The sequence below is a fragment of the Colletotrichum fioriniae genome (assembly GCF_027942845.1).
Source record: "Colletotrichum fioriniae strain IMI 355084 chromosome Unknown scaffold_4, whole genome shotgun sequence".
Taxonomy (NCBI): domain Eukaryota; kingdom Fungi; phylum Ascomycota; class Sordariomycetes; order Glomerellales; family Glomerellaceae; genus Colletotrichum; species Colletotrichum fioriniae.
Window position 1 is genome coordinate 1581490 of NW_027076840.1, and position 18405 is coordinate 1599894.

Here is an 18405-nt window from a genome sequence, read left to right on the forward strand (position 1 = left end):
TCCGCGGCTGAGAGATCACGAGAAACACAAGCATGGCTCACGGACCTGAGACTCGGTCTACCACAGACTTGCTGCACCATCAGGTGTCACTGTCTCTGGTAGGCCGGGGCGGAGGAGATCCCCCACGGTCTTGCCGTGCAGCAAGCTGGGTACCACGCTGCCGTACAAACTCAAACTTTCGCATGAGGCAACTCAACCACGTATTCAGCTGCGCGGGCGCGGCTTGCTTTGTTAATAAGACAGGGTTCGCGGTGACCACCAAAGCCACCTCAGCAATCCGATCAGGATCCAACCTTGTCCCTTATTTTTTTTTTTTACATTTTTCCCCCCTCCCGGCTTGAGCTTGGACTTTTCCAGTAGTCCGATGTTGTTCGCAACGCACTTCAAACATGCAAGACCAGGCCAACCTGTCACTCACGGGGCCAATCTATTCATGCGATGCCCAGCAGGCCGGGGCTGCTTTGAAAACGTAAGCAAATCCGCTGGCGTGGCTCCCAATCAGCGCGCTCGCCTGGTTATTCTCTTGTTTGACGATGCCCTTGTCGCTACCCATCCTCGCCACCTTAGGACGGATAGCACCCTGGACTTGTGCATCTTTGAACTCTGGGCGAGACCATTATAAGGCCTTGGGCACAGTATCACTCCGTACATACACTACGAAAGCACGAATATTCTCTGCCCAAAAAAAAAAAACCCCCACAGCGCAACCTTGTGAAATAAGCCGACCATATACACTCCATCGGCTACGGAACTTGGGCCACGGTCAGGGCCTAGCGCTCATCAAATCATTCTGCGACTTGACTAAACAAGGATAAAACGCTGCAGGACGTTTACCACAGCTTGCAACATATTGCCTCGTGTTAATGAGGCTCTCCTGAAGAGGTGGGCAAAGGGAGACAAACGCAGCGCTAACGGCCGCCATAAGGCGATAGACTCGAATCGCTTGACAAGGGTTGACCGAAATTCGACGGTCCGCCGGTGAGATGGAACTTTCCTGGAAACATGTTGCAACCTGTGGATAACACCCGCCCCGTCCTGAACCACATGGCAATTTTGTTCTCCAAAAAGCCCAAGCACGGCCGGCGAACGCAAGGAGAGGGAAAACCGTTGTTTGCTGTGTGACAGAAAAGACTGCGCTTGCTTTTCCCTCAGTGCCCGTCGGTTTTCGGCTGGCCAGACTTCACAGCGACAGTCAGTCGTTCGTTGTTGCAGTCGACTTGGCGTCTGCCTCTGATAATTTATTACCCGCGCAAGTCTGCCCGCTTGCTTTTGAATTGCCGAGCAGATCGCAATTTTGCATTCAGCCGAGCACTCGTAGGCTGACCGAAGAAGCAAAAAGTGCGGATAGTATCCACGACTGTTGAACCGTTGATGGCCAGATTGGCGCTGCGGTCAGGGGCTCCATAGTCACACCGAGGGATCCCGGCAGCTTAGTCTCGGTCGGCCGTCTCTTTTCGTATCGTCTCGGAGTCGTTCATGACAGAAACGCCGGAAGTCAAAATCTGCAAGGTCAGGTGAACGCGGCTGGTTCTTCCAATAGTGTTCCATTCCATCCCCTGCGCTAGCGAATGCGCCGGGCATGTTACTCAGCATCCACGCTGCAGCTAAACTCACGGACCAGGCGACACTTGGACTGGACGGTTCTCACGAGAGCGATGTCTATCCCTGCGGGATTGTGTCATGGTCGATCCGTGCTTGTCGAAGCCCGATGCCAGGCGCCAGAGACGTGGAGACACGGCCTTTGCCTTCTCAAAGCCGCAACTTTTGAAGGTACGTCCGACTAACGGATACATAGTAGGGGTCTTGGGTCCAAGGTGAGACTCTGACGACGAGGCGCTACCAAAGAAACAAATTGAGGTCAAGGGACTGCGCGCCATGATGGTCTAGAACTATGCAAATTGAGGCTGTCGCGGCTGACAGATGGCGCTACCCGTAAGGTACGCGTGCTCCCGATCTTTTGGCGAATACAACGGGCTCGATCGTGACTTCAGAGCCCTTGCCACCTTGGACACGGGCAAATAAACAAGAGCAGCGTGTCGCGATGTTGTTGTCACAACTCAACGCACAGAGGAACGGACTGCAAAGTGACTCAACCTCTGACACGGGCATTTGGCTATCTGTGCTACTTTGGCACGGCCTTTCTTCGCATCGCGGCACGTCAGTGATCACGATCAGCTTGATGTCCTTGACCATCACACCCTACTTTGTCAATGGACGCTGCAAGTCGAGGGCAGTGTGAGTGGGCTTCACGGAGGCTGCACTCTATCAGGGACAACATGCAGCCAGCCCTTACGAGCCCACATTCACAGCTACGCACCGGCTAGCCCGGGCACCACTGGACTGGATCATTATGGATGGATGCAGTCGTATCGACTCGGAATCCGACAATCAGTCCATGCTTGCCATCTCCCCTAAATGGTTGTACGGAATATGCTATGCATGGAAGCCCGGAATTTTCTGCAGCCTGGGCGGTTCGCAGAGTTGATGGCAGGCCGCGGAGGCTGCAAGGGAGCCCTATCTCGATAATAAAGGTTCTCTCGAATCATGAATGAACCGCCGGCCAGTAAAACGAGGTGTTCCAAACGAAACAACTTGTCAATTGCAAACCCAAATCAGATTCTGGCAGCTCTGAAAGTCTTAGAGATGCGCCCCACACAGCATCCAACCATCCACTGCGATGGGCACTTTGATACAGACCACAGAGTCATAATTAATTGGGGAGTATTCTGGGAAGTAACCGCACATTCTCCGGTTCACGATCCACGATTCAAACACCATAAACACAGCCTCGTCAACTCCACACCGCCCTCGTATAGGTGAAGCACTGCCGCACGAGAGCCAAGATGAAATGCTCCCTCAGGACTGTTTGGGATGCTGGACCAGCGTTGGAGATGGGAATGGGAAGATAATTCTTGATGACGATATCAGCGGTGTGGGCAGCCACAGCAGTGATCGATCATCAACATGTCATCGGCATGGAGTAAATGTCGCATTGCCTAGTTGTTCGCATATCGGTTTTGCAGATCTGAAAACCCCCCCTAGGGTTCGACTTTCGCATTATCAAACTATCCCCTGATTATGAGGACACCCCCATCGAGATGTTCATTCTCCAACAGCGATTCCGAGCCAACCGTGGCGAAGGACCAAAGAAGGAAGGAGGATTGTGGAAGGGACGTCTCTCCCTATCACCATACGGTAGAGATCTTCACTGTGTTGTGCAGCTGTGATCTCATGGTCCGCATCACAGACCCGCGAGAGGGGGGGTAGTTGAATGCCAACCAGCAATGGGGCTTTCTTGGTACCTACACGATCGATGGCATAAGCGATCTGCAGCGGTCTTGGGACGGACGGCCAGGCGTGCCAGTGTCTCGTCACAGCGCCTTCGGATGGCCGTCAGTACGTTACTGGATGCCGTACTGCAGATCACCAAATCCCACACAACACCGCCCCTCCATCTCAGCAGGTGGTGGTGGTGGTGGTGGTGGTCTCAAGCATCGAGCTACCACAAGGAGTAAATGACGCTCAAACCGCCGCCATTCACGAGAATAGTTCCGAGTTGAATTTCTTAAGAGAGCATGAGGTTCGCTCAGCAATGCAAAGTCAGGGACTAGACCCCTAAAAAGGGCGGCGGCGTGCGCCAGGACCGTTCAATGACCTCACCCCTTGCGTCAAGCGTGGTTCCATGGCGCGTGTGTTCTGTCATATCTCCTCTCGTCTCCCGAGGCGAGACAAGCCAAACGACGTGATGGCATTCCACTAGAAGGGCTCGAAGCTTCAGGGTCCAACAAGCCACCGACAACCAATCTAAGCGACCGTCCCAACGGTGCGCCGTGGCTCAATAAGCCAAACGGCCCGCGGGCGTCACCCCTTCAGCCGTCTGCCGTCACTGGTCAGCAACTCAGGAGAATGTCGTCCCCCCCCCCCCTCTCCATTTTGAAGATCGACTCGATCTGCTCAATGCGCGCGAAAGAATGTAGCACCAGCAAGCCTCGGATGGCCGATCTGCGGTACGCACATTCTTTTCTTGGATAACCAGAATTCATGACCAACCGTGCCAACGAAGATATGCCACTAAAAAAAAAGTTGGTCCTACACTCCTACTACTACTGTGGAGGATTTCAGGGTCCATCTCAGAGGGGTCGATCAATCATGCAACGTCCGGGGTGGCATTGAATGTTCTTCTTGTTCTTTCTCTCCGCCGGGTGTCGAACCTAATTCCACCTCGCCCAGTTACGTACCAACACGGCGAGTCGAACGACGATGATGATGAGAGCATGGCCCAGGGGGTAAGCCTGTGAGCACTGAGGCATGCAGGGAATGGAGCAGCAAAGATGGGTGCCCGACACTATGTACGTCCAACCAACCAACGCCGGACGACGATCATTGGAAAAGTTATCGAGAGAGTTTTCTTGGCTGGTTGGTCCCAACGGTCCTTGGTTCATGGTTAATCAGCGGGCGACGACAGCCCTAGTGAAGCGGACTCCGTACGTCTTTCGAACGGGAGACCCTGCGACGTCGTCGCCGTTGATCAGTGCCTTACGGATATACTCCGTACTCGCAGCAAGGCATACGGATGCACCACTCACTCAGTTATACCTCACGGAGACAGGGCGGCAGGTCACAGCAGGGCTGTCGGTCCTTAGGCCCCCCGTCCCCGGCTCTCCCTCTGCTCTACCCCGCCTCGTTGATTGAGGCCCCCGCCATCTCCGTTCGGCACTACCGGGGGGCACCACGGGGGCGGGGGCACAGCCGACGCCGTTACGCACCATCCAGCGTCCAGACTACCATTACCATTCCTGTGCTAGACTGCCGCCATCACAACTTGCCGTCCTCTGGTGTGCAGTACAACTACCCGCCGGCTGGCCGCATCAAGCAATAACGTTCATCCATGACTTGCCGTTTCCCGGCGCCGTGCAACGACGGCATCGTGATACCCTCTCACCTCTCTCCCTTTCTTCCTCGCTCGCCTCACATACCTGTACCCTTCGGTCCAACCTCTTCGGTACTTGGTAAGGCAGGTCGATTATGTTGGTCCATAGGATACCAGCCACCGGGATCCCGCATTCTGGCCTCCAACCCACGGGCTTTCCGTCAAACGGAAAATGCCCCTACGTGACTCTACCGGTACGGGTACAAGACTTTGTCCAGCAACCGAATTCTGCCAGGTCTCTCGCCCTGCCCGCGCATTAGGAACCTGGAGGATTCCGTGTTGCCATCCTGTGCTATATTCCAATGATGCCCGTTGCGGTTGGCGGTAAGCACGTAGCCGCAGTCGCTGTAACATCTGTTGGGAGGTGACCACGCCTCACCTCCCCAAAAGTGTATTCTTTCCCAGACTCCAGCGGCCGTCATTGACGCTGTGCAACACCGAGACGATGCTGTGCCAGACTAAACCCCCCAACGCTCGTCGCCGCCGCCCCCGCTGCTGCTGCTGCTGCTGCTCACCTGAGATTCACCTGAAAGGTCAATTTCGAGAGCACCCGTGAACCGCTTGCACGACAGGCGAGGGCCGCGAGACCTGGTGATTCAAGGGCGATGCATATAGGAACTGTGCCTCCATCCTTATTCCTTTGTATTTTGGCAGCAAACCCCTTCCACTAGCCGGGAGGATACCACCCGATTGATGCCATGCACGTAGCTGTAAATGTAGAATCAGATGTAATCCTGCGGCGCGCCGAGCTGAACGATGAATTCGGACGCGTCAACGAGCCAACATAGACGACCGTACGTGATTAGAAGGGTGTCCTGCCAGCCTAGCAAGGCAGCAAGCCGCCTGTAGCATTCCTGCAGGCGTCTCGCGCTCGTGTGGGGGAATTTGCTTTTGCCTCCCGCGTTTTTCATGGTTGGCTACCTTGCCTGGATCCCTGTCACGATGTCAATGTTGGCTGGGCGTAGCCTTGCGTTCTAAGGCAGGTGGCCTCCCGGTTCGGGTGGTACGTGTGCGTTGGGACTAGGCAGTGACAGCCTTGTTGGTTTTTGTCCTCCGATGATAACAAGCGCTGGGTGACTCAGACTGGATTTAGACGTTTGTTGCATTTTGAACTTGTTGGATTTCCATGCAGTCGAGGATTTTATAGCGAGGATATATCGATGTGAGCAGGGTGGTTGTGGTTTAGATGGGCGAGCGAGGCGGGATATTGATATCACGACTAGCGTAACCTGTTCGGAAGGCAGGTGTGTGTGTGTGTTCACATAGGATCTGTCCTGATCCCAATATATATCTGCGCATGTCGTAGAAGATGAGTATTTTTTGTTCTCGGGGGTGTAGGTCTGGTGTTTTATATCGCGCGAAAATGCCTACTACTGAATTTCAGCCTCGCAACATTTTCTCGTTTCGTTTCTAGAATGAGATTGGGTTATTTTGCTTAGTGAGACTGCAAATGGGCTGGCATTACGTATTATGGTTTCTTCCAAATCAACATGATTTGCTTTTCTAGCATTTTAAGGTCCTCTTTGGGAGGGTGTAAGGCGAATGAATTACTTGGTGAGCTTACGTACAGTGTTCTTTTCCCCATGTGTCTTGCTAGAGCTAGATTTACAATTCCACCAGCCTTGTGATATCCTAGTGTGGAGCTCCATATCACCAACGGCATTTTCATCACTTCGTCGTGTGGGCGTGCCCTTGTGGAAAGTCTTTCAGGTTGTCAATGTAACCATCATCGTCGCAACTCTCCATAAACGGTACGAGATATCTCAGCCTCGCGTGGTGCCTGTGAGCTAGTCTCTAGTCACGAAGACATGCCACCTCAAGCAACACAACCCTCCATTACCCTGCAGAAGGCAGTACGAAGAAGACAAACATGTACTCGCACAGTTCTTGAACTAGGTCGTCCAGACATCTGTCCCTAGGAAGACGTCGTCTCACGGGATCACCATATTTGCGTTGACACCTAAGGACCGAGATATTGGGACAGCTTCCTGGAGGAACTGGAGTGAGTTCGTGATACCTTTCAAACCCTGTGACCAAGAAACACCGACGCCATAGTCATTCCAAGAAATCGCGAGAAAGACGAGGGCCCCGACCTCTGTCAAGTTGGACCCTGATGAATCCAAGGCGTTAAGTTACCCCCCTCCACCCTATGCCCGCCCTACTCACCCGACTTCAAAAAAAGAAAGACATCCCATCTAACCCATTCACCAAAATCCCACGTACCACGTTCTTGCCAACGCTCACTCCTACCCATCCGAGCTCAACTATCTCGGTCTCAAGGATCCGCACCGAGACGCGCGCCCCCTCCCCCGACATCCCAAGATCTCTACCCCGAGGCCCAAGAAAAAAGGAGGGAGAACAGCAATCACGGACTTCAATTTCCCGAACCCCTTTACTCTACTGCTGTATGACAGACAAGCGATCCATTCGCACGGGGAAAAAAGTTCCCATCCTGGATTTTGACATGATGCCATGGGCCATCTCTATGATCCAAGCTCTGCGACATTGACAGCGATGTTACGTGTGTCCTTGTCAGTTCGCCCAAGTGTGCAAAGATTAGTCGGAAAGATCTGTGCTATTAATGCCTATGCTAAAGCTGATATCCATCCCCTAGTCTCTGAACCCCTGAACCCTTGGCCTCTTCAAACCTTTGACCTTCTGGGACCTTTGGCCCTTCGGAGCCTCTCGACCCTCACATCTCGAACCTCCAGGGGGGCCCTTGGACCCTCGTTCAACTATGACAGATCCGCCACCTGACTCTCGGTTTCAACTCCTTTTCGTCCCTTGTAAAACAAAAGTGTCATGGTGAACTATACCCAGCAGGGACCACGTTTCCTCAGCTGAATTATCAGGTATCGCGTCTACAACAGTCATGCCCTCTAAAAAGGTCAAACTTCTTCTTACAAGCATGGATAGACACGGGAAACGAGTCAAAAAAAAAGAAAGAAATCTGGAATTCAGGTATTCACCCGTGGTGTGCGCTGGTCCCCAGCCCTTTGACACTTCGCAAGGTCGGATGAGAGAAGCATAGGCCAGGGATACGTGGAGATGCGAGAGACGTGAACATAATGGTTGAAAAGGAGGCGGAAGAGGATCTGGGCCTTTTGACCTGTACCCGTGATACCGTAACTTCTCTTCTGTCCAACCCCGTTTCCCCGTCATGGGAAGAATGCGTCGTGTTGTATCCAGCCGACTCCAGGATGGATATCACGCAAGGTTAGGCATAGAGTTGTCAAAGGCTTCTTCGCAGGATGGCACGCTGAGGACCCAAAGTCATCATACAAAGTCATAGGTCAATGCCGTCTCCATTTCATCTAATTCTTTTCCTTGTGTCTAAAGAGGCGCTTCGCAGTAAGAATCGTACCTCCCTTATCCTCATACAACCATCTACAAGCCACACTTCCTAGCCACGGCCACTGATCGAAGCTGAACGGGATGACCTTGGGAGAAGAGTAATGGCCTCAATGACCTCCAATACCCCTCTACCCTCATCCTACAAACACACCCAACGGTGTCTTCCCAACGAGGGACTACTCACCACGCCCCCTCATCTCTTCATAGGTGCGGCGACCTTCGCAGTAAAGAAGGGATGCTTCAGCGCGTCGGCGGGTTTAATTCTCTTCTCCGGGTTAAGCGTCAAGCAGTGCTCGAGCAGGTCGACAAAATGGTTCAGGTCCCTCGTCTCGGCGTCGTTCATACCCGCTGACGCGGCAAAGAGGCGGGTGCGCAGATCACGCGTTGGTTTGACTACAGGCAGGACCCTGGCGGTTGTCTGTGTGAGGATGTTGGTTAGCGACCAGCTGAACTTTTCTGCTACTATCTTCAAACAAAAGGCCCATCATCGGTCCATTGACAAAAAAAAAAAGGAGGAATGCTGCAATAGCGTAGCGAGGGACCACCGGGATGGGCTTGCTGCGGAGGGACCCTCCGGTCGGGGGAAACATTTCCTGTCAACTTTGACAAATCGACCCGACGCGTTGGACCCTTTGTGCAGGATACAAGGGGCAAAAACAGGGGCAAGTAGGGGAAGACAGATAGGGGGCGAAGTTGGGATGATGCGGCCGTGACAAACAGTCCCTGAGACAGCTCATCCTCCGAAGATGAGAGGATTTGTTCGCGGACCTTCCATACTGGAGGACCATTCCACCCTAGCAAGTCATGCGAGTCCGAACAGTCCGAAGTGTTTGCCTCCAACAGTATCGTGACTGGTCACTGTCGACGACGACCAACCCGTCAGCTGGGCGGCATCGCGACGCGAGCGTTCCGGAGCACGGGCTCGGACTTGACTGACGGACGGCCCGCATAGCTGTGGAGGGTGGATGCGTGCGTACGCATGTGCTGTGCAGTCGCGCCTCAGCGCTTACAGCCGCACTCCGCCTCAACTAGACCCATCTCGTGGCCCCGTCGGCCAAAATAGCATCTCTGAGGGATGATTGGGTCATGGGTTCAAGTCTTGAAACGAGGCAGAATGCAGAGGCGTTGAGATATGGGGAAGAGGGGTGGGAGACAGATGCAAGGAAAACAACAAGCACCGAGACCACGAACCAATTACGTACCTTTCCAAGCGCCTTGTCCCGCTCCATGCTAACAAAGTTGCCCATTTCATCAAAGTGCATCGCCGAGAGTTGACCCCGTTTGTAGAGCTTTGGCGTGATCTTGCCACGGATTTCCATAATGGCCTTGAGCATCTGATTGTTGCTGTCGCCTGCAAAGAGAATTTTGCCCGTGTACAGCTCGTACAAGGTGGCACCGATGGACCACATGTCGATGGAGTAGTCGTAGGGCATACCGAGAATGATCTCTGGTGCTCTGTAAAAGCGACTGACCAGGTACGGGGTGATCTCGTTGTGCGCCGTGGCTGCATCGGACTTGTCGATGCCGGTTCCCAAGTCACAGATTTTGAGCACATTCCGGCTCTCGTTGACCTGCGATCGGTTAGTGAAGTTCTTTGTCCAACAGTCGAATGTTGGCAGTACTTACCAAGATGTTGTCAGGCTTCAGATCGGCGTGGATGACACTGCATTTACGCATGTGAGCAAGGCCAATGAAGATTTGGTGGGCGTATGCTCGCGTAGCGCCCAAGTTGATCCCGACATTGTTGCCGAACTTCTTGAGCACTTCGCGAAGGTTCAGACTAAGATTCTCAAACGCCATGCACAGGTGGCCCTTGTGGTCGAAATGCCGTTCAAACTTGACAATGTGCTTGCGATTCTCTGGGTCGGCGTCGTTGAGCTTTTGCAGGATGGCAATCTCGGTGAAACCTCCTTTCCTCAGAGCATCATTGTTTCTCATAATCTTGACAGCGACCAGTTTCTTGTTCGTAATGTCGACAGCTCGCGCAACGCCAGAAAACATACCCTTGCCCAAAGCCGACTGGACCTGATAACGGCCGTTGAGGATCTCGCCAATGCGAAGCTTGTAGTAACCGTCCTTGTCGTCGCCCTCGAGAATGGCTCCGTTTGGCGGGGCAAGAGCGGGTGAGGCCTTGGACTCGTCCACCACAGCCACCTTGACAGGGTTGGGTGCGGCGTACTTGTCGTCATCAAAGTCTTCAGCAAACATGTCGAAATCGTCATCATCGTCGTCGTCTTCTGATGACTTTTTCGCAGGGGCTTCCTGAGGTTGATCCTGTGGCTGCGTCTCGTTTTTTGTGTCAGGAGCTTCGCCATGAACACCCACGTTACCGTGTCGCATCTCATCGCGCCTCTCGTCTTCCTTCATGTCGGCCGTGGGATCGTAATCTGCAGCTGAGGGGCCGTCCTCCTCCGTCGCGTCGCCACCGCTATGAGTGTTCATTAGGTCGCTCTCATTCACAATGTCAATAGCGCCAGGCGAACTTCCGTCTCGGGCTGGTGACGCAATATCTGGAGACTTAGCATTTGTCAAACTCTGGATGGCAAGATTCTTACCTGTGCCTGGGGTCCCAATATCCGCTGTTGGAGTGCTTTCCCGGGCTGGTGATGGAATCGCTGACTTGTCAGCCGCATGCAACGCGTGAATAAGCAGTGGAGTAGCTGAGCTAGACTTTGCGAGTAGCTCATCACGGCGTCGTCGCCTGCGTTCGATCTCGGCTTCCTCGTCAATGATCGTCGGCTCCTCGGGCTCCTCGTAGCTATGATCAGGCTCTACCACCTGCGGAGCGCTATCGTCGGGCGTTAGCAGGAACCGAGTCCTCTTGGAGGGAGGAGGGGAGACGGACGTCTGGCCCCGAGAGCGAGAAGCCGCAGAATTTTCACGGTCTGCAGAGTCTTTCACAGGTTTAGCATCTTCTCTGGAAGCACGCGAGTCCATTCCTACAGCGACTCCGTTCGGCGCCGCGCCTCCGTTTCGGGCGTTTCGGTCCCTGTTGTCGTCGTATTTTAAGCTGCGGAACGAATCGGTGAGACGATCGCGCCCGCCGTCTCTGGCGTAGTGATCATCGCGACCTCCTCGCTCACCGCGCGGGGGCCGATAAGGCGACCTGGTACGGTTACGCTGTCTCTTATCCGGGTATCGGTCCCTCTCGCGATCGCGCTCCCTGTCCCTGTCTCTGTATGCGTCTCTCTCGCGACTGCGATTCCTTTCACGACCTTCGTAGCTGTTGTTCGAGCCGCGGGACGGCGGGCGGTCTAGGTCTTCGTACGATACGCGTGAGCGGCGGTAGTCATCCCTCGCGCCGTCTTCGTAGTGCACGCGGAAGCGGCGGGTATCCTGTCGTCCTCCACCAGCGTAGTCACGCTCGTCACGGGCGCGCTTAAAGCCGCGGGGCGGCGGGGGCGAACGGCTGCGTCTCGAAAGGTGGTGGTGGTGGTTGTGCCTGGCGGAACTGTCGTACTCAGGGGAGTTGGAGGCCGAGCGTCTATCTCGAGTTCTGTCTTGACGGTCAACACCGTTTCCTTCAAACTTCTTCGGCAGTGAAGTTGCCTTCAAATCCACGGCGTCATTTTCCATGATCTCGCCCTCGTCGGAACTCGACGCCATGTTTGCAATGCGATAGCAAGTGCGGTGCTCTTGAGCTCTAAGTCTCGAACGTGTGCCAACGACGAACACGTTCCTTGTGTAAGGTATGGTTTGCAGCAGTGATCCGCCAGAGGAGGGAATCCCCTAGGTCTTTTTGCGCGCAAGAAGCAGCAGCGACGTGTCAGCAGAGATCACCAGAAGATTGATGTGCGGCAGGAATTGTTTGCGAACCGGATGACTGTGTCGACTCAGCTCATGGGGGAAAAGAAGGAAGTAAGACGACACTAGAAAACCAGAGGGCAATTCAAAGAGGAGGGGAAAGGAGGATCAAGTGTCGTAATGCAATGCCAAGGAAGAGCAGTGTTGTTTGTGTCGAGACGACTCGGTGCTTTCCAGCGATCAAGGGTCGACGAGTTGTGATTTTGGTGGTGACGAGACACTGGCGCCGCGCCGGAGAAATCAAGGTGGCACGGAACCCAGCCGACCATACCGACGTCGAGCTTGGAATGTTCCGTGGATGTCCCGGCTCCACCGCTGCGCACTGCATATTATTGCATACTACGTATACTTGCATACTACTCTCTGAAAGGAATTAACCATAGAAAAATTGCTATAACCGGGGACCCTTGACCGATTCGTCGAGGAGGGGCAATTTTCACCCCACGTCCGCCCGCCTCGCTGCGCCGCGCTTCCTCTTCTCCTTTTGACTTTCCGACTGTGCAACATTTGCGACTCCAGACTCTGCCTCTCCGCCTTACTGTCCACCGCTCTTCCTCGCCCAAAGCCGATCTTCAACCCAGTTCCTCCCTCGACAACCTCTGCAAAAATGGGTGGTGCAAGCCGTGAAGGTAAGCAATCTGCCGTCGCACAGGATGGGACAACCCAGCCTTTTCCGACTCAGTCCACGCGTTACTGACAATGCTTTCTTCACAACAACAGGTGGCAAGGCCAAGCCTCTCAAGGCCGCGAAGAAGGCCCAGAAGGACATGGACGAGGACGACCTCGCTTTCCTCGAGAAGAAGCGCGCCGGTAGGTCTCACACATAGATTGACGGGACAGATACTGCATCCCCTCTCCCGTCTTGGAGTTTCTTACACATGGAGACTAATGCACGAATATAGAGGAGAAGGCTCGCAAGGAGATGGCCGCCAAGGCCGGTGGAAAGGGACCTTTAAACACCGGTACCCAGGGCATCAAAAAGAGCGGCAAGAAATAAATCAAATGCTGGTTGGGCGGGATTGCGAAATAACCAGAATCGACGACCGCGCGCGCACACACAACGAGAGATGTGCCCGATTCGCGAAAGCCCGGGGCCACGAAGGAGCGCTTTTTTTCTTTTTACATACCTACAACGAGCATGCAATGAAATGATATCAAAAGAGTTCTCGATCCTTGAGGAAATCGACATGGATGATGCCGACTGCCTTGAGTGTTGTTATTCATGCTCTGAGGTCTTTTAAAGTGTCAGACTACAATTGTGTTGACTCGAGACACGAAAGTCGGACTCAGGGTCTTCATTTTGCGGTTGCAGTGCAGCACTCAAAAACTGGAACAGGCGGGGGGCTTTTAAACAGTGGAAATGCGCCCACGGGTGTTTGTCGTCTTTTGCTACTCATAGCAAAGATTTGCGCTCGAGAGTCACACTCAGCACATGCTTCTGCTTCGCATCCATAATTCCACAGAACCCACCGGCCCTCTGTTCTCCATCCAGTGCCCGTTTCACAGTCGATGCTCACGTCTGACTGTCCTGCACATGCTAATGCTGGCTGACCTTGAACTCTTGAGGCACATTTACCTTATGTAAGGCAAACGTCCAAATGTCTCACCTGATGCCCGCTCTCTCTCTTGCCCGGCGGATGGTCCAGTCTGACCGACGGGCCGACCGTTCAGTCTATTCTTCGCCCGGCTCCAGCTGGCGACACTTGTGACGACAACGGCCTCGGATCCGTTCGGTGCGGACCGAGAGAAAAAAACACATGATTTAGTGGTGTCTGCTGTTGCTGCTAAGGAAATCTTCAAGCATGTGGAAATGCAGATGCCAGCAGGGAAGAAAAAAAAAAAAAAAAGAGGAAATCCCAACAATTCCCATCCCAATCAAAATCAGGGCCCTCCTCCCTTTTACGGAGTTACCCCTGGCCTGACCCGCCGCCGCACACCCGGCGCTAGACGTCAATCCGTCATCGCAGCAGCTGCAGCACCTTACCTTATGTGCCTTCGTTGAACGTGCGCGCCCGTGATATCTCAACGGCCTTCAAATGCTTAAGAAGGGACCACGCCACATGCTATTATAGACATCCTTTTCTCTCATGATTCGCGACGCATATAGACAAAAACTACACCAGAAGAGAGCAAAGACATACACTACCAAGATGACAGCCCCAGAAACAGCCGACGACGCAGCCGGCCTCAGAAACCGCCGGCGCTCCTCCTCCCACGACACCACAAGCCTCCTCTCAACAGTAGAATCCTCCGCCGCCGCCCTCGAACGCAAAGTCGAAAAGGCCCTCCTCGTCCTCTGGGACGACCTGCCCGCCTGGCGCCGCGACAATCAATTCATCATCACGGGCTACCGCCCCGACTCCAATTCCTACCGCGCCTCCTTCCGCTCTTTGGGGTATCTGCACAATGAGTCCGTCAACATCTGGTCCCACCTCCTCGGCACCGTCGCCTTCGTGATTACGGGCGCGGTTCTGTACGCCGTCATCGCGCCGCGCTACGAGTCGGCGAGCGATGCCGACATGATTGTCTTTGGGTGCTTTTTCGCCGGCGCCGTCGCGTGTCTGGGGATGAGCGCCGCGTACCACGCCATGTGCAACCATTCGCCCGAGGTCGCCAAGTGGGGGAATAAGTTGGATTATTCGGGCATTGTGTTTCTTATTGTGGGCAGTTATGTGCCGGCCATGTATTACGGCTTTTATTGCCATCCTGCGTTGCTCAAGTTTTACCTCACAACGGTATGTCTCACTCATCCCTCACTCACCCTTGACTTATTTCTCATGATATGAACCACGCCAAACACCACAAATCTCACTAACACAACCCTCCCCAAGATCAACCTCCTAGGCCTAGGCTGCGGCGCAGTCTCCTGGATCGAATTCTTCCGCGCCCCAGAATGGCGCACCTTCCGCGCCTGCATGTTCACCGCCCTCGGCACCTCGGGCGTCGTCCCCGTCCTCCACGGCCTGACAATTTACGGTCGCCAGGAGATGGAGGACCGCATGAGCCTCAGCTGGGTCGTCCTGCACGGCCTCATGTATATTTTTGGCGCGTTTCTATATGCCTTCCGCTGGCCGGAGCGCTCGTTCCCGCGGACTTTTGACATCTGGGGCAGCTCGCACCAGATTTTTCACTTTTTTGTGGTGATGGCCGCCGTGACGCATCTGTATGGCATGGCTAAGGCTTTTGATTATCATCATACTGTTACGGGGGGCAAGTGTTTCTGATGAGAGGGGTTCATAGGTGGTAAATGGTGTAATGAGGTTCATGAGTCTCGGATACATGATGTTTTCTGCTCGATAGAACGTTGATAATAGAGGGTATCATTCACACTTTTGCCTATTCCACCTGTGCTGCCATATTCTTTGGGCAGGTTCTCTCTCTAGCATTCCAACCCTAAATCAATGACCCTCACCAGGCCAGACGCCATCGCAATCGCCGCCCAGCACGAATACTCCATGTTCGGATTCCACGCCATCGTCGTAATCCGCGTTAATGGTTCCGATATCACGGCCCGCTCGGGATCAGCAAAGTGTCCATCAACCTCCTCCTGACCGCCCTGGACATCAGCGTCCTCCTCCTCTCCAGCATCCGCAGCCGCCGCCGTCGCAGCACCCTTCTTCCCCTTTGCCTTCCCTTTAGCCTTCCCCTTGGCCTTGCCCTTCTTGTCCTTCTTCTTGTTGATCGCAACCTTGGTCTTCCACGTGTCCACCTTGGGATTCACATTCGGCACCGGCCGGAACCCCTGCAATATCCTCGACGCGCCACGGCATCGGTCCGCTGTGCTCCCGCCCTCCTGCCTATTCAGCGCCTCCTCGTCAAGCCTCTCGCGCGGGATGTGCTGGTGGTCGAGAACCTTCATCTTGTGTCCAAAGTGATGCTTCGAAGCAAAGATGCGATTTGAAGGGTTCGCAGCCCACACCGTTCCGTCGGTATACCCCACCAACACAAACGGATGCTGCGCGCCGACGGCAAGACACGTCGGTAGCCGGTCACCGTCCATGACTTTCCGTACCTGCGCGGCGTACCACCGCGCGTGGACGAACCCGACAGAGGCGTTGAGCGGGTTCGCGGACGGCACGGCGGTGAAGAAGCCGCGTAGGTGGTCGCTCCATTGCATGAGGTTCGGCTGGGGCGTGATGGCGAAGCAGGGGAAGCTGGTCCGCTCGCACGAGGGGTCGGAGAGGTCGACGAGGGTGGTGTAGCCTGCGATCGGAGTCGAGGCGACGAGGTATGGATCCGAGGGGTAGGCTGTGTCGAGGTGCATCACGTAGGTTGAGTGGACGTCATGACGGGCGAGGCAGATGCGTGGAGAGATGGACCAGAGGGTGAGGGAGCCGTCAGAGTGGCCTAAGACGATGCGGTTTGTGTTGACCCAGGCGAAGCAGCTTGCTGTCACGTTGGTTTCTGAGGAGACGCCGAGAGACACGACTGAGTTTTCGAGTTTTGCTGTAGAGTCCGTCAGTGTAAAGAACACAAGAGGTAGAGGCGCATATGTTCTTACTGAATGCGTCCTCTTCTCGGTCGCCGATTTCCTTGACCGAGACGACGTGAACCTGCCCATCGCCACAAAGCAGTGCAAGTAGACCCGAAGAGCCATCCTCCCTAAAGGGTACCGGGCACCACTTCAGCCTCTTCACCCTGCCCCAGTCGACGCAAAGCGTCCTGGCGAGGCGTGCAGGGCGTGCGGCAGGTCTCGAGACGCCGTCGCTGTCCATTTGCCCGCGAAGCTCCCACAGCTGAACGATACCCTTCTTCTCATTGTAAGCGTCCTCGAGACCCATTTGGTGGTCCGTCGGCGGGACCACGGCGAGGGAGAGAATCTGCGATTCCCCCTCTGTTCTCGGGGCCCAGTCCATTCCGATAACCATGCCGCCGACATCAAACATCCACCCAGAAGACTTCTGCTCGTCGCCGGCGTCCTTCATCAAGACTTGTCCCATCTCGCCAAGGACGACGCTATCGTAAGGCGGAATCTCGACTTCTTTCTGGTCCTGATACGGCCCGATCACGGTGACCAAGTGGCCGCCTGGGTTCAATCGGTACCCCTCCGCCTCTACTGACCCCATCTCCCTCTCGGCTTCGGCCACCCCCTTGGTGCCTTTTAGTCTCTCAAACCAGCTCTTCGCAGCGCGTTCCTGGTCTTCATTGAACCCTTCCCCGAGCCACGGACTCGGCACCGGATGCGCAGGCCCATCGCGCAACTTACTCGGCAGCACCGCATACCCAGCCCACCGATTCAGCAACCAACTCGCGACGCCAACAGCCTCCGCCTCGGGCCCGTAAAAGAAGTCCAGCACCTGGATCCGCTGGCCGCGCTTCAGCTCGCCGGTGTAGTAGCGCGTGGGCCGGCCATCGGCGTGGTAGGTGTCGAGGGCAGTCATGTCCGTCGGGCGTTTCTTGATCCCAGCGGAGCTGGTGTAGGCGGGCCGCTCCTCGTCACTGTCATTGCCTTTTCTGCGTGACCCGTCATCAATGGCTAGGTTGGATGGATCTTCTGCCTCGAAATCATCGTCTCCCCCGTCTACGTCCATTCGGTCGTCCTCATCATCGTCTTCCGGGTCTGGCGGCGGCGCCTCGAAATTTTCGTCTTCTGGGTCATCGTGGGCCTCTTCTGGCGGTTCGCCGTCTGAGCCGTAGTCTATGATGGCGACGCGTTTGGTCTTGTTGCGGGGCCGTGTTCGCACCATGACGACGAAACGAGTGTGGTGTTTCTTCTGTGAGTTGAAGTGGTTAACGTTGACGAGGAATGAGACGTGAAGTGAAAAAAAGAAAGTGAACCTAAGAAAGGTACGAGTCTCGGAAGCCGGCGCACTGTGCCTCATGCGGGGCCGATTTCTGCAGCGGGACTTGCGGCAGGACCGGGGCGGAGACATCCGCCCAAAGTCTTGGGTCTTAGCGTCTCCGCCATGAAAAACACAGTGCCAACTGCTATTTGCTCACTTCACCTTCACCATTCAAATCATCACATCTTGTGATGTGCCTAATCTTTTGTATTTATCGGGTCATCGTCTGGTTGTACGGAATATTTATGAGGCGTATCAAATGACATCAATCGAAGCGATTATGGAGATATTTGTCTTCAATGAGTATCGGTGTCGTCTATTCAGCCGTGAGTCGCCCGAATTCGATGGCAACATTGATGGAGTTCCAAACACCAGCAAGTCCTTCTACAAGGTAGTCTCATTGTGGGGGTTACGATAACGTTTGAGATCGTTAACACGCACTGAAACTATTCATTTGAACGCCAAACTATAGAGTCATCGTAAGTATAACTATTCATTCACGATTTGAAATCGATCCGGCCAATACGCATGGTG

The 18405-nt window shown here is 54.5% G+C and overlaps 4 protein-coding genes across 4 annotated transcripts; 2 read left to right on the forward strand and 2 right to left on the reverse strand.

Annotated features, from left to right (window-relative positions):
• Positions 1-8477: 8477 nt before the first annotated feature.
• PRP4 (U4/U6 small nuclear ribonucleoprotein prp4) lies at positions 8478-11890 on the reverse strand (the record flags this gene model as incomplete). Its single annotated transcript, XM_065757075.1, has 3 exons — positions 8478-8702; positions 9487-9855; positions 9911-11890. The coding sequence occupies 3 exons, from the start codon at positions 11888-11890 to the stop codon at positions 8478-8480; spliced, it is 2574 nt and encodes an 857-aa protein (XP_065614288.1).
• An 805-nt stretch (positions 11891-12695) lies between these two features.
• Positions 12696-13085, forward strand: TMA7 (Translation machinery-associated protein 7; the record flags this gene model as incomplete). Its single annotated transcript, XM_053188342.1, has 3 exons — positions 12696-12717; positions 12809-12898; positions 12991-13085. The coding sequence occupies 3 exons, from the start codon at positions 12696-12698 to the stop codon at positions 13083-13085; spliced, it is 207 nt and encodes a 68-aa protein (XP_053054304.1).
• A 1153-nt stretch (positions 13086-14238) lies between these two features.
• On the forward strand, positions 14239-15312 carry N0V96_004280 (uncharacterized protein; the record flags this gene model as incomplete). The annotated part of the gene is made up of 2 exons (XM_053188343.1): positions 14239-14823; positions 14920-15312. The coding sequence occupies 2 exons, from the start codon at positions 14239-14241 to the stop codon at positions 15310-15312; spliced, it is 978 nt and encodes a 325-aa protein (XP_053054305.1).
• A 155-nt stretch (positions 15313-15467) lies between these two features.
• N0V96_004281 (uncharacterized protein) lies at positions 15468-17775 on the reverse strand (the record flags this gene model as incomplete). Its single annotated transcript, XM_053188344.1, has 2 exons — positions 15468-16534; positions 16590-17775. 2 exons carry the CDS (start codon positions 17773-17775, stop codon positions 15468-15470), a joined length of 2253 nt encoding a protein of 750 aa, XP_053054306.1.
• Positions 17776-18405: the final 630 nt, after the last annotated feature.